Raw genomic sequence first — 15945 nt, forward strand, 5'->3', positions numbered from 1 at the left:
AGGCTGCCTAAGATTAAGAACAGAATACTACTGAAAAGAAGAAAACGTTTTCAGAACATAAACGTTTCACTTATGCCTCTATGACTGTGAGCTTTGTAGGGGGCACTGATGCTGGTTTCTTTCTTTCACGGTGATTTATTGTCAGCCTGGAAAGAAAGTATTTCTTAGCCTATGGTAAAACAATGAAATGTAAGTGTGGCACAACCACAACACTGACGCAAACTATTCTAACAAGAGTATTTTTTCACCTAGCTGGGATGAAAGATAAACGACAAGAACAAACCTTGCTTTCAAACTGCGGGTGCTCAAGTTTGTGTTACAAATTTCTAAAAAGCTGTTTGAGTGCCACAGGCATTGGGAGCATGGCACGTAACAGACCCAGATGCAAGCACACTCTGCTTTTCTCTGTCCTCTGATTACAGACATCACCATACAGCTGACACGGTTGGTGCTGGTATAGTAAACATACAAAGAGAGCGTGAATGCAAAGCAAAGCTGACAGAAATCACAGCCAGGGACACAGGTGGGGTCTTGCTGAAATCACTCACACGTGGGTTTCCACACAGCCCACTGCATCTTTTTATCATGATCATAATTCTTACAATGCCCCACATCTGCCTGTATTTTTATAAAGGAACTGAGCATTATTCAGGTCTTTTAATTATTTTTTTTTTCCCCTTTAAAAAGAAAATAAATTGCCAACCTGAGATTTCTGACCGGGTGAGGGAATTCCTCTGAAAGCAACTCCTCAGCAGCACAACGTGAGCTCAGCAGAGCACTTTGATTTTGGCTCAGCCCAGCATCCTCCTGAAAGCGCCGGGAGAATCTTCAAGGCACAGTTCCTGCTCCTTTGGTCCTTTGCCCGCCTGCTCCTCCCGCATCAGCACAGAGCAAAAAGGAAACTGAAAAAAGGGCAGATTGCAACGTCACACCGGAATCTCATTTTAAATACAAATCGAGGGCTAGCAAAGACATTAAAGTAAATCATTCCACTTACTGCATTATTTTAAAATACTTCTGCAGGCCCAAGATTAAAAATTAAATCTATATTTTACCGCCACAGTGTTGCCCGTTCTTAGATTATTATTAATAGCCTCATTTTTTTTTAAATACAATTCAACTTCCAGATTCGGGCAATTACACGAAAGCTCAGCCTCCACTCCGAAGCACAGGTACATTGCGTTTCTTTGGTCTAAACAGCTTCACAAAAAGAAAAAGGCAAAATGAAATCTGGCAAGCGAGGCTCAGAACACTGAAGGAAAAGGAAAAAAAAAAAACCAAAACAACAGGGCATAAGGGGGAAAAATTCCCCTTTCTTTTTCTTGCTGCACTTTGCCAAACGAAGCAATGCTGTTTCGGAGCGGTCCTGAAAGGTGGGTGGCTGACAGCTGCAGCATCTTCTTTTTGAGTTAATAGGAATATTGTGGGAATTGCACGGTCTGGGGACCATCTGCACCAGTGAGCAGCAGAGCTCTGCCCGCGTGGCTCAGCGTGGGGCTGAGAACTCTGCGCACACAGAAAGCTGCACAGAGATTTATCCCCGAATTCGAGACCGGCCCTCAGCCCAACATCAGACTTTTCCTCAAGCGATGGCCAAATTTCTCTCTGCAGCCCCAAAACGTGAAAGCTTCAATTCAATTGCATCCCGCTAACATAGGCAAAATCAGGCACTCGACAAATGAAAATAAGGAGAAAAACAGGGGAAAAGGGAAGAAAAACACCTTACTGACCAAAACAGTGTGAGAATTGTGTTGTGCAAAGTACAGAAAGCGGCAAAAACGGTCATTGAAAAAATTAAAATAAAATAAAATAAAATAAGAGTATTTTTGCAATATATTATTGTCTCAGTGAAACTGGAGAGGGATTCAGAGAGGAGCTGGTGGGCAGTGTATTTCAGGGCACTGTATTTCAGGGCAGTGCTCATTGCCTGTTGGGACGCCCTGCCTGCTGCCAGCCTTCCCCACATCAGTGCTCTCTGTGCACCAAGCAGAAACTCAAAGCTGACGTCTCCCACCCCGCTGTGACCTCTCAGCACAAGGCCACGGCCCACAGATAAGGCCCAGCACTTATTTCTGCCCCCAAAGCCACCAAAAGCAGGGATGATGTGGGGAAGCAGGCCTGGCTCCAGGCTGCACCCCACCCTTCGGGCCTGGTTAACCAAGAGTAAAAACTCACATCGTAACACAAAGCTACTCTGCTGCCCTCCATCCCTGCAAGGCTCTGATGCAGCCTTCAGCAGGACAATCCTCGCTCCCTCTACACACCGTTACAGCCCTCTGAGCTCCAGCAGCACTCGTGGGGCACGCAGCCTGTTTTTAAAGCACGCAAACGGCACGGCGAGGTGAACCAAATGGCTCAGCTCCAGGAATTGTAGGCGTAGATAAGTCAACACGACGCAAATTCTTTCCTTCTGCCCGATAAAATTCAATTTCTGCAAAGAATTTAAAGCTTCCTCTAGAGTTTTGCCTCTCCAAAACAAGCGTGCATTTCTGCAGAGGTGTTTTCCATGTAGTCTGGTCATGCCGAAAGCATCAACAGCGAAATCCGAAAGTTAGGCTCAGCTGAAAAAGCTGCTGTCAGTTAGTGCGTAATATGTTTAATCTGGGAACACTATTTAAAAAAAAAAAAAAAGAAAAAAAAAAAGAAGAAACCAACAAAAAAGGAGATGCAAACACAATGCTGCAGCCCACCACTGCTTTGGGAACGAAGGCTTTGCAGCCAGCAGAGTTAGAAAAGGAACTTAATTCCTGGTGCTGCGGCTCTGAGACACTTGTGCACAACCTGATCAAACACCTTTGGGACTGCCTTCCCCCTGCGTGCAGCCAACGGCACTCACAAAGCTTGAAAAAATAATATATTATTTTCATTGGGTTACACCAGACACAGAGACAGATACGCACAAACAATGACACCAAAGGAATCAAAATATTCATGGCTCATAAAGCGTGGTAGAAAAGGAATGGCTCCAGCTCATCGCCTGCCTCTGCTTGGATTCTTTATAGCACAATGAATCACCATTTCAACCCTTGTAGAAAACCGTCCTGAGTTCTTCTGAGTTTGTTTGGGGACAAATCCACCTAATCCCGCTCATACAGCAACTTCAAGAAGGCTGCCAGCCTGAGAGAGGACAGCAGAATACGGCCCCATTTTGCGTGCAGTCCTGGGACCCTTCAGGGTGCAACACCAGATCCATTCTTAATGACACACCGAGAGCTGTGCTAACGGGGCACCTGCTTCACCAACACTACTCTGCCCTGTTTGTAGGGAGATACCCCAAATTGTGAGCACAGAGGGTGCCCCACTGCCAGGCTCTGGCACTGCATTCAGGAGCTCACCCCACAGCCAGCCTAAGGAATGCAGGAATAAAGAAGCGTCCTATGCTCTAAGACTATCCGAGTGGGCCAGAGTGAGGAATGGAGCCTTTTGGCTTCTTTTACAGAAAAAAAACATCCTTATTTATCCACAAACAGCAGCAGCACAACATGACGTACATGGGGACACGGCCCTGCTGCCTCCTCCTCTCACTGCTAACCCCAAGCATCTCCCTCTGAAAGCATCTCAATGCCCCAAAACAGGCTGCCAGCCCTGTGTACATCCATCCCAAGCATCACCTCCATTCCCAAATACACACAAACAACCCAGCTGCCCCTGCCCCTTTTTGGGGGGCTGCTACAGAGCAGCAGAGAGGCCCGTCCTCAGCAGGGTGCAGGCAATGGTCTGTTCCCTCTTCCCCATCCTACGGCTGGATGGGGAGACACCAAGCCTGCCCAGTCACCCAGAGGAGGTAAATAACACAGGTCGCTGGATTTAAGCCCTTGCTAGAAACATGGCTGGGGCATGCTGCAAACCCACAGACACAACTTATCAGGGTCTGCAGGGCAGGAACCAGCATGACCATGAAGGGCCATGGCCCCATTGCAGCTCACACCCCAAACCACGCCAGCTGCACAGGGCAGAGCCCTCAGCCCAGAGGACCCCCACGGAGCCCTGCACACCTCACTTCTCCCCACTTCCAAACAAACCAATAACAAATCCGAGCCTACCGGCACCTTTCTGAGGCTGGCACGGTTCTGAGGCTGACGCAGACACGACACAGGTGGGCGTCCGAGGAAAATCCGACGGCCCCAGGTGGCTCTGCTCTTCCTGGCCCGGCGCGGCCCCGGGGCTCCGCACACAGCAAAAGCGCCCACGGCATCGAGCAGCGGGAGCACGGCTGGCCGGGCACCTCGGGGAAACTCTGCAACTGTTTTAAGGAGAGAAATTCAATGAGAGTAGGTGGGAAAGCTTCTTTTAACCGGCTTGGAATTTTTTGTTTGTTTGCTTGGTTTGTTTTGTTTTTCAGACGTGCAGCACCGGAGATTGCTACCTACCTTTCTCCTCTCTTTTCCTGCCAGATAAAATATTTTTTTTCTTTTTTTTTTTTTTCTTTTTTTTTTTTCTCGGGGATGGAATTGAAGAGGATGAGAACAGAAATTCGCTTAAGGTTAATTTTTAAAGCATGCAGTGTCCCGTGGGCCGATCTCCCAAGCTTCATGCAAGAGGAGACAGGACAGCCCGCGGTGCATCCGAGTCAAGTTCAAGACGGGCCCACTGGGGGGGGAGAAAAGGGGGGGGTCGCTCCCGGACGGCAGAGGTGCGCGGTCCGGGAGGTCTCCACCCGCAGAGAGCTCCGAGAACGATGAGACTGCGGCACCGGGGGGAGCGGCGGCCGCGCACCGGCGGGACACGGAGCCGACTCGTCCCGCCGTAGCCCGTGCGGTGCCGGGCACCTCCCGGAGCGGAGCACGGAACGTTTTTCCACCGTCGCTCCGGCGGAGGCTCTTCGGCGGAGTTGGGAGTTCCTCAGCTCTCCTGGGGATGGAGACGCTTAGTCGAATCCTAATCGGAAATAAAGAAAAAGCAAAACGAAAACAAAACAACAAAAGCAGACGATAACGGAATAAGTTCGGCGCGCCTCGAAGTCGCCCGTGTTCCCTCCGGGAAGCAGCCCGCTGCCGGCTCTCGGCCCCGTACTCACCGTCGGGAGGCTCCGCTGCCCCCGGGGCTCCTCTCCGGTGGCGCCGCCGCGCTCCGGGCTCCGTCGGCTCGGGAAGGGATGCGGAGGGCGGGGACAAAAAGGCAGGAGAAAAAGCAGCGGCGAGAACGAGGACGCTTCTCCCGCATCGCCGGCCCCAGAACAACGGCGCGGACCCGAATCGGGCCACGGCGGCCCCCGAAAACGGAGGGGGAGGGGACACGAAGGAGGTCAAAAACGGCTCGCGGGGGCTCTTTCCAAAACAATAAACTTTTAATGCTAAAGCAGTTATAGCCAAAAGCTGTACAGAGTTGATTTTTTTTGTTGTTGCTGTTTGTATTTTTTTTTTTTTTTTTTTTTGTTAGAAAACAATTTTTTCTCCCCCATAAATATTGTTCAGTTCCCGGCACTTTGTATCAATAATTAAATTACGAACGATAAATATGGCATCATGGATATGTATTTACAAAAAAAGTTATTACAAAAAGGCAACTGTTATACTAAACGTCACAATCTGGGTAGAATAAACACCACATCCTCATCCTGAAAAATACTGACCGACCCCATCAGATGAGAATACATTCACAAGTGTAATGCTTGGAGAGAGAGAGAAGGAGAAAGAGGAGGAGAGCAGAGAGAGAAGCAGCAGGAGAGCTAGAGAGGAAAGTTCAAGACATAACAGGACTTTGGCACGGTTTAAGACTGTAAGTTTAAACAATCACCACTAAGGCGAAGGAGAATTTTCATCCTCATGTCAACATCCCACCGAAAGAAGAAGAAAAACAAAACAAAACAAAATTAAAAGTAAAAAGTGGGGAATCGGAGGTACTGGGCAAGGAGAAGGAAAATAATAAATCAAAGAAACGACTGCGACTGAAAAAAAAAAAAAAAAGACAAAAAAAAAAGACAAAAAAAAAGAAATCCAATCCTGAGAAAAGGACATGGCTAGTCCAGCGTCTCGGCTTGCAAAAAATAGTAATAATTATAATATAATAATAAAAGACACCCCCCCCTCCGGTTCCTGGCAGTTAACTAGCCCTATGCGGTCATCGGTGTAGAAACTCCATTTCCGTGGGAGCAAACTGCAGTGGGCTTGGCTTGTCCTTTCTGCCTTGTTCCCAAGGCATTTGGTCCAGTCTCTGGCCGGGCAGCCGCTGCCTTCACACATACCACTCGTTAAAATTGGGGGGCAGGCCGGGGTTGTGGCCGGGGTTCCCTTGCAGGGCTGCCGGCGGCGTTTTCGTGGAGTCCTTGCTGCCGGCCGAGCCCACCGCAGGGGGCGTGGAGGACTCATAGCCCGAACTGGCTGCAGGGGAAGAGTCCGAGCCCTGGGATTCGTGCACCTAAAAGCAAGAGGTAAAGATGGGAGCGAGCCCGGGGCAGCGCTGAGGCAGGTCGGGATGCTGTGTGCACATGGGGGGTATCGGGGTCTCCTGCTCGGCGGCGTGCCGGTCACTCCGAGCACCGTGCGGTGCCACTGCAGCTCCCAACAACTTCCCAGCATGGGGGGGCTGCAGCCACAGCCCAGGCTGCATTTACACAGCTCTCCGGAGTGCAGAGCCCTACAAACCAGGCAGCTCTTGCACCAGCAGCAGCTGCAGCACAAAAAGAAACTACGCCATTTCCCCGGGCTGTGCTCCAGCCATGGCCCAGGCACTAAGGACAGCAGGGTGGGGAGCTGGGAGTGCTGTGCTGGCAACACACAGCTCTGCCCCGTCCGGCCCTGAGCACACAGGCAGCTTCACACAGCGATGCTCAGAAGTAAGAGCTGATGAGCAGGGGGTGATTACCTTCATGTGTTTCCTAAGTGAGCTGGGGTGGGTGTAGGATTTGTCGCACACCTTGCAGATGTAGGGCTTGTCCGAGGTGTGGACGTGCATGTGTTTCTTCCTGTCGCTGCTGTTGGCGAAGCGCCGGTCGCAGCCCTCAAACTCGCACTTGAAGGGCTTCTCACCTGTGAAATTCAGAGAGGGTGAAGAAGGCAACTCCTCACTCCGTCCCGCAGCTCCCTCCCTCCACCCTCACCACGAGGATACACTGGGACCCCCCCAAAAAAAGAAAAGAACAAAGAAAAGGACAGGGGCAGCGGCGTTTGTTACACTCGGGTCAGTCTTTGTTACTGTTAATGTGGCCGAGCAAGGAGAAGCCCTGAGATGGGCCCGGCAGCTTGGGCAGCTCCACACAGCGCCCAGAACACTTTTGCTCCCTGCCTTCACCCCCCCCCCCCACTTTCCCGCAGCCGAAAGGAAGACGGAGCTGCAAATAAACAGACTTTGAGCAAAGTCTCACTGATTTAATTAGGAGAGACGCCAAGCGGGCCTGAAAATCAAATAAAGAGGGGAAAAAAAAGAGGCGGAATCTCCACAAACGGGGGCTCATCGGCATTTCCACGGCTCCCCCCGCACGGTCGGCACCGCGCAGCCCCGGCCCTTACCTGTGTGCGTCCGCTTGTGGATCTTGAGATTCTCGGAGCGGGCAAAGATCTTCCCGCAGCCGGGGAAGGGGCAGGGAAAAGGCTTCTCCCCCGTATGCACCCGAATGTGGTTGACCAGTTTGTATTTCGCCTTGAAGGATTTGCCTTCCCGCGGGCACTCGTCCCAGTAGCAGATGTGGTTGTTCTGCTCCGGCCCCCCGACGTGCTCCATGGTGACGTGGGTGACCAACTCGTGCATGGTGCTGAAAGTCCTGTCGCAGCTCTTCTTGGGCCGGCTGAGCTGGCTCTCGTCGAGCCACTTGCAGGACAGCTCTTGCTTGATGGGCTGCCTCATGTACCGAAAGAAAGCCCCGGGCCCGTGGTGGTGATGGTGGTGGTGGTGATGAGCGGCCACGTTCACGCCCATATTCATGTTCATGTGGTTGTAGTTGTGGAACTGGGCCCCGCCGTAAGGGTCCGTGCGAGGGCTGGAGACGGCGCGGTACGGGTCCGGCCGCCCGAATAGATCCCCGCGCAGCCCCAGGTGCATCTGTCCGTTGTCCACGTGCCCGCCGGGGGACGTGTGGCTCGGGCTCTGCTCGTGGAGCCCGGGGAAGAGCAGGTAGCCCGGGCTGTCCGGGATGCCTCCGGGACCGTGCAAACCTCCGGGAGAGCCGCCGAAAAGGCCGTGTTGAGCCGTGCCGGAGCCCGCGTCCGCGATCCCGGAGCCACGGTTGCGGAACAGAAAGTCGCGGGTGGAGTTGAAGGCGGCGGCCCCGCCGTACGAGGGCACCTGGCCGGCGTGGTGGTGATGGTGGTGGTGGTGATGGCCGAGCGCGCTGGCGTAGCCGGGAGCCTGGGGGGTGAACGCGGAGCTCTGCCCGGCGGCGAGGTCGTGCGGGGCCGCGTTAAGCTTGAAGGCGGCGGCGGCGTGCGAGGAGTCCCCGAAGGGGCCCAGTCCCATCCCGGCGGCGGCGGCGGGGTCGCGGCCCGGCATCTCGTGGTGGCGGGGCGCCGCGAAGCCGCCCACCCCCAGCGCAGGGAACTGCGGCCCTCCGTCCAGCAGCATCGTCATGGGCGCGGGGCCGGCGGCTCGGCGGTAGCGGCAGCCTGGCCCCCCCCGCCCCTCCTCCCTCCCTCCCTCCCTCCCTCCTTCCCGCCCGCCCCCAAAAAAGTACAAAACCACCCCAAAACGCGTCCCCGCCCCCCTCCCCCCCCAACCCGTCACAAAAAAAAAAAAGAAAAAAAAAAAAAAGAAAAGCCCCTAGCCCACCCGCCGCCCCTGGAGGCGAGGCGCCCGCCCCCGCCGGGCCGGGCCGGGCAGGGCGGCGACGCGCAGCAGGGCGAGGCGCAGCGCGGCCCCGCTCCCGCTCGGCGCCGTCGGGCACTGACGGGGCGCCCGCCCGCGCCTCGCACATAAACCAACTCCGGGGCCAGGCCGAGCCGCGCCAATGGGGAGCTGCGGGCCGCCGCGTCACGTGACCCTCCGCCCGGCGTCCCATTGGTCCCGCTCCGCTTGATTGGCACGCGCCCCGCGCCGTCGGGGTCGCTGATTGGGCGGGAGCGGCCCACAGGTATAGCGGAGGGGGGCGGACGCGACGGGGGGTACGCGACGGGTGGACGCGCGGGCGGCCTCGGGCCCCCGTACCGCCGGCACCCCCGCGCCGTCCCGGTGCCCTCCCCGTGCCCGTGCAGAGCGCGGAGCACCACGCCGTAAGGAAAAGGGCAGCGCTCCGAGCAACGCTCGGGAGGAGGCGAAAATCCGGCGTTGTTTCACAACTGCACCTAAAAACCGTCAGAGCCCGAAGCAGCGCTATGCTTCCTTGGGGCGGTTATTATTATTATGATTAATTTGCTTAAATTAATACGAAGGGTGCACAAAGTGCTCCGGCCAGCCGGGCCGCGGCCAACTTTCCGGGCAGCACTTCACTCCTCGCTCTATTTTCTGTACAGCCGTTTATTCCCTCCCCCCCCCCCCCCCCCCCCCCCCGCCATTCTCTTTCTTTCCTTTTCCCCCTTTATTTTTCTTTGTTTTATTATTTTGTTGTTTTCCTTTCTTTTTCTTGTTTTCTTTCTTTTTTTTTTTCTTTTTCTTTTTCTTTTTCTTTTTGTCCTCAATTTTATTTTCGCAAAGGCAGCTTTCTGCCTCGAAATAATTACCAATCGCAGACAGCGCTATAAATCCCCTCATTTTCTGTGCTGGAAAAGCATTTGCAAAGAGCTGTGGGGTGCAGGAGGGGAAATAAAAGACAGAAGGAAGGCGGCGGGGCTGCGGGGTGCACGGAGCCCGGCGCTGTGCATGGCACAGAGCTCCGCTCGCCGCCGGCTCTCTGCAGGAAACGTAAAATCTGATCAAGTTCAGAGGCGCATTGAGAGCAGCGCTTCAAGCAGCGCTTTATAACCGCGGCCCTTTCACATCGTTCCCCCCAATCAGCCCCCGGGAAAAGCCTTCGCCTTCTTTATTTTAAGGGATTGCAGGGAGCGTAAAAAAAAAAAAAAAAAAAAAAAAAAAAAAAACACGGGAAAAAAAAAAAACAACCCCACCGCTATAAAATCTCCCCGAGAGGTCCCACCGGTGCTCGGTAACGCTCCCATTGCCAGGCCACGGTGAGTCCCTCCGCCGTGATTCCGAGCTCGCACGCTATGAGAGGAGGGAGAAGGGGAAACCCCCCCCCAGGGGGCGTCGGGGCCGTCCGCGCTCCGTCCCGCGGGGACCGGGGAGGGATGCTCGGGAAGGAGTGGGGATGCCCGGCCCCAGTGTGCGGCTCCCGGGACGCGACGGCGGCTCTACCTGCGTGTCCGGGGGGTAATTAATGACCTTCCGCACGTGGTGGGTTTTCCACTAACCCCCCCCTTCCAAAAAAAAAAAAAAAAAAAAAAAAAGAAGAAGAAGAAGGGGTGGGGAGGGGGAGTGGGGGGAGAAAAGGGGCATCATTCAATTAGCCCATCAGCTGAGCGCCGGGGAGGGACGCACCTCTGAAGTCGCCGACCTGGAGTAACCGAGGGCCACTGACCCCTCCTTGCGCGGCGGCCTCACGTGTGCCATTGTCGGCCCTTAATGGGGTGCGCCGGGGCCACCCCACACTGCGGCTGTCTCGGGTACGGGGGGGATTGGGAACGGGGGGACACGGAGTACCTTCCAGCGTGGAGGGAGGCAGAGAGTGGAGCTCAGCGGCGAGGAGGCTTCAAAAAATAAAAAAAAAAGAAAAAGAAAAAGAAAAAAACAAGAACATTTTCTAATTTTATTTTTATGATTATTATTTTGCTTAGGAAAAAAAAAATCTTGCCCGTTGGCGGCGGGGCTTTGGGGAAAGCATCGTGTGTGTGTGTGTGTGTGTGTGTGTGTGGTGGGGGGAGGACAGAAAGAAGCGCTCGCAGCGCTGGGGGAGGACTGCCTTTTCGGAGAGCATTGGGCTGCTCTGCAATGAGCGGCTCCCGCAGCCGCACCGCAGCGGATCGGGCCGCGGGATGAGCCCAGAAATCTGCTTTATACGTTTCCCATTTCTGTTCCGCCAGCTTCGGGGGGGGGGTTGGGGAGTAAGGGGGGTTATGCCGAGCAGGAGCCGCACGGATGTACGGACTCTCCCTAAATCCCTCTGCTTCCGACCTGCCGTTTGGCAGTCGGTGAGCACAAATGGCACAAACCCTGCTCGTTTTATTTCAGCGCACTGTCGCTGTGGCCTCTGTTTTTTTGTTGTTTTTTTTTTCTCCTCCGTTCTTTCATAATAATTATATATATATATATATATATATATATAAAATACAATTTAGCCTATATTGTAGCACCTCAGTAAATCCCCTTTTTACTCGCATTTTTATCCAGCGCTATTTCTGGCCGATCGCAACTCCTCGCGGTTATTTCCCGGAGGCGGGGGTACATCGCAGCTTTCTCCCTTTTAAATCTAAATTTCAATTGCAGACGTGCAAACAGCAGCGCCCGGAGAAGTGGGCTGCAGGCTGCCGTGCTCCCATCGCAGGGGGGAAGGCGGAGAAAGACACCCTGCTTCGCGTCAGGATCAGATAGTCGTGTCATTCTCCTCCACTTTCTTCTTCTTCTTCTTCTTCTTTTTAACTTTCTTTTAATTTCCTTTTTTTTATTTTTTTTCTTCCCCTTTCTTCCCGCCTTCTCCCACATATTTTCCCCGCTTGGGATGATTTGGGAATGGAACAGCCACCAAAATGCAAAACACCCCTGGAAGCGTTGCGGGTCCCTCCGCTCCCGTCTGTGCCCCGGCCCGGAGCTCCCCCCGGGGCTGCCGGACCCCCAAGCTGCCCCGACCCCGGGCACAGTGCGGGAGCTCTGACAAAAGGAACCCCGCAGTCCCCGGGCCCTGCAGCGGGCAGGGAAAGCTTCGGGAACGGGTTTCCCTCCTCCGAGGGTGTGAGGAAAAGGCAAAACGAACGCGGGGAAACGGCAATAAAAATCCCCGGAGCTGGGCAGGGAGAAGAATATTTCATACGCCCTAAATAGCTTTTAAAACGCAGTTTATCGTGGCCAAATCACTGCCCCTAACAAGCGTAAAGACAAGTAGTTTTTCTTCTGCCATAAACATATTGCATCTCCAGTGTAATTAAATGCAAACCAGGAGCGAACGAGACGTTTCCATTGTAGCTGTCACTCAGCGGAGGGGGAATCACATGCGTACATTTGAACTTCAGAGTCGGGGGCTGCAGTAAACCGGGCTGAACTTCGGCAAAGGGAGGGGGAGAGGATATCAGAGGGCGGCCAGGGGCAGGCGGAGAGCCGGGAGCGGTGGGAAAAAGGTGCTGGTGGCAGCGGCTCCGTCCCGCAACCCCGGGCACGGCGCGGGCACCGGCACTGGGAGCATCCCAACACGGAGCTTTTGCCCCCTGCCCGGGGATTTTCGCCTCTATGGTGGCGGTGGGGAAAAGTTCCCCTTGGGAAAATGAGTGTGAGCTCAGCTGCTTGCTCAGCCGGCAGGGAACCACGCGTCGGGTTCAGAAGCGAGTGGGAAAACCACGAGAATGAGATCAAGCGGCAGCGGGATGAATGGGTTCTGCCTTCCCCCGGGGCGGCCGAGGCAAAGCTCCGGGGCAGGGGACGTCGAGGGTCGCGGCCCCGCAGGGTGCCGGCAGCCCCCTGCGAGCGACCCCGGGAAGGCCCTCTCGGGACGGAGGGACAGCCCTGGCCGGGCCCATGAGAGGAGGCGCGGCCCCGGAGACGGGAGGAAGAGGGGCCCTCGGTATCCCGGCCCGGCCGCCCCCTGGAAATCACCGCCTTGAAACCCTCCGAGGAGCGGAGGGGATGGCGGGGGAAAGCGGGGAATATCTCAATCAGCGAGGAGGTGACCTGTGACCTGGAGGGTGGTTCTATTGTCCCTCTCTTGCGGGGGACACAGACTTTAGGCAGCCTTTCTGCGTGACTGAGCCGTGAGGGGCAACCGCAAGCCCCGGGCTCCGGGGGGGCATCTCAGGCGCGGCATCAGCTGCTGGGACAGAACCGCATAGTAGTGCTCGGCATCCCGAGGTCACCGTCACAGAGCTCTGTTCGTTTCCGAATCCGCCGGGGCCGGGCCGGATGGAGCGGCCGTAGCCGGTGCGAGCCGAGGAGGCCGGGAAGCCCCTCCGGTGCCGGTGCCAATGCCACCGAGCCGGGCCGAAAGTCGGGCTGCAGCTCCAAGAGGGGCTCGGAACGGAGCTGGGCACGAGGCGGCGCTGCGGAGCGGCCCAGCCCTGCCCCCGACGGCTGCCCGGGCCCCGGAGGCACCGGGCTCTCCCGGGGCTGCCCCATGCCTCTGGACCCGGCGGGGCAGCTCCGCTTCCTGCCCCGCAGCTTCTGCCCCGCAGCCCCAGCGGAAGACGGGGCAGCCAAAGAACGTGGGTCCCGAGTACCGGTTGAACCCAGCCTTCGGGTCTGGCCCCCCGCTGAGTCCTCCTGGGGCCTCTCAACAGGTGTAAAGTCCGGTAATAAACCTCTGCGTGCGCATCGCGCAGCTGGAACCGGCATCCCCTGAGGCTACAATCAGCGGTCTCTAGGTTTTTTGGGGGGTACGGGGAATTTGCAAGATTTCAGGGGCTCTCCATGCTCCCCCACTCAGCCCCAAGCCTGCAGCGGAGCGGGGCGGGGATGCCTTCATACGTGGCATTCCCACTTGGGGTGCCGCGGGGTTCGGGTGCTCTCCTTGCTGCCGGGAAATCCCAGAACCAGGGATCGGCAGCAGCTCTGCCGGAAGCCCTTGCTCAAGGAGATCCCAGGGGAGGAGAGAGGTCTCAGAATGGCTTGGAGCAGGTGGGCTCCTCCCGAGGGGTCCCATCCCCGCCGATCCCCTAGGGGAGATCTGCCCATTCCCTTTCGCTTTTTTTTTTTTTTTTCCTCCCCGGGAAAAGCGGTGCCGCTGCAGCTCTGCGAGCTCCTTCCTCTGCCCGCACCGCTCCGTTTGCAGCGCGGGGGAGCGAAACGCCCCAGGGGTGCCTCCGTGAGCAGCTCTGACGGCGGGTGAACCCCAACGGGCAGGGGCACGGAGCGGGCAAAGCGGCAGCGGCTCTGTGAATGACACAGTCCCTCTACGGGAGCAGCTTTCACCCCTAAAATCCCCGCTGGAAGCCTTGAGGCCAAAGCTCTGAGAACAGGAGCGCTGGATCAGAGGCATTGCCTGAACGTCCTCCCCTCTCGGAACCAGATCTGCCCCATGCGATCCTCCCTCTGACTGCGACCGCCGTGCCCGGGGGTGACTGCGGGCCAGCAGACGGCCCTCCCTTGCCCTGCCCTATTTTTCCTATCGAGTGTCCCCTTTACTCCGCTGACCCGCGCAGGCTCCGCGCTGCGGGACGCGGGGACACAGACGAGCCCCCCCCGCACCGTGAACGGCCCCACGGACCGTGCGCTTGCCACGGGGCGAAGGAGTCGATGCTTCCTAAAAGGTTTTTATTCCCCTCGCCAAGTCCCTAACGAGAAGCCGGGCTGGCAGCGGGCAGGAGGTGCTCGCCTTAGGGAAGTGCCTCAGCTCCTCAACGCGGAGCTCCGAGCTTGGCCTCAATGGAGGCAGCACCGAGAAAAGGGGAAAAAAAGAAAAAAGAGAAAAAAAAGAAAAAGAAAAAAAAAAAAAGAAAGGGAAAAAAAAATAAAGAAAAGGAGGAAAAAAAAAAAAAAAAAAGAGAGAGAGAGAGAGAAACAAAACCAAACCCCAAAAGCAGCCCAGCCACCCGAAAGCCCCCGCGTTCCTTCCGCCCGCCGCTCTCTCAGCTCTTTGCCCCTCGCGGGGGTCGGGCCGGGCAATGCTGCCCGCGGGGTTCGCCTCCCCCCGAGTTTTCCGAGCCAGGAAACGGCCATTTCCAGCTGCCTTCGCCCGTTCCCCGACAGCATTTGAGGCGACCACGTTTATTTTAAAAACTCTTCTGAGAGCTGCAGTAAATTGCGTTTGCTTGTAGGTACAAAGGAGAAAGTTAAGCATTTGTCTCCGCCGTTGTATAGGCAGCCAGTTGTTTTAATTAAAGGGTGGGGATCCGTGATATATACACCAGATAAAAGCAAACGCACAGAATAAACTAATTAAAACATTGTGTTTGGAACACATTTTATTTCTTTTTTTGATCTTAGTTGTGTTTTAAAGAAATGTCAGCGCACTATAAAGCAACCTTATTTCCCTTATAGTGTGCGGCGCTTTTCAAAGGCTAGTGTGATATATTTTAGAAAAGAAATCCCGCTGTGAAAGCTTGCGTGTCTTCTCTTTACCAAACTAAGCTCTTGTCAATCATGCCAGGGCATATCCAATCACCAAGTCCCTTTTTGGAAAGCAGCTCATCCCGCTGTGCTTTTATACATCACACCGCAGCGTGTTTAGATGCATTTTTACTATCACTTCAGGAGCAGTGACTGATGAGAGCGCAGTTCCAGGACCGGCTTCCCCGAACGCCGGAGTTGCTAACAATTTGCCTGGCTATTGTGTGCGCGCCTTTCTTTCCCTCCTCCCCCTTTCCTGCCTCGCGTTGCCTCTATTTGTCACGGACACTCCGATGCAGGGGAATATCGGGGGGGTGTTGTCACATCCCGAGTTGCCCATCACCTGCCTGGGACACGCTGACGGGCGGATCCGCGACCGCCCGTCGCGGAAAGGGCCGCCCCGACGGCAGCAGAAAGCCGAGGGCTCTCCGCTCCGGTGCGGCTCCGCCGCTTCCCGGCTCGCGGCCGCGCCCCCGGGGCAGCCGTCGGGGGTCCGACCGAGGTTGGAGGAGCCTTTGCCGTGCGGGGAAGCGATGCGAAGCTCCGCGACGTGTGCCGGGGCGAGGCGGGGAGCTGCCGGGGCAGGAGAATCCGGCACGAACGGTGCCGACGATGCCTGAATTCGCTCGCTCGTTTTAACTCCGTGCCCTGAAATCGTTGCGTGTGAGCCGCCTTTACCTCTTTCAGCCAGACTGCGAATGAGATTAAAAAAAAAAAAAAAAAAGGTTTTTTTTTTCCTTATTGCTCGATGTCTGGACTCTAATTGAAGACAAGTGGCAAATGGTTTTTATTAAAATCCCCCTCCCTCCCCTCCGTCTGTAACTCTGGGTGTTTTCA

General features: G+C 55.5%; 1 protein-coding gene across 1 annotated transcript; it reads right to left on the reverse strand.

Moving 5' to 3' along the window:
* Positions 1–6174: 6174 nt before the first annotated feature.
* Positions 6175–8502, reverse strand: ZIC3 (Zic family member 3; the record flags this gene model as incomplete). Its single annotated transcript, XM_079542072.1, has 3 exons — positions 6175–6357; positions 6805–6968; positions 7449–8502. The coding sequence occupies 3 exons, from the start codon at positions 8500–8502 to the stop codon at positions 6175–6177; spliced, it is 1401 nt and encodes a 466-aa protein (XP_079398198.1).
* Positions 8503–15945: the final 7443 nt, after the last annotated feature.

Source organism: Tetrao urogallus (assembly GCF_951394365.1).
Source record: "Tetrao urogallus genome assembly, chromosome: 13".
NCBI lineage: Eukaryota > Metazoa > Chordata > Aves > Galliformes > Phasianidae > Tetrao > Tetrao urogallus.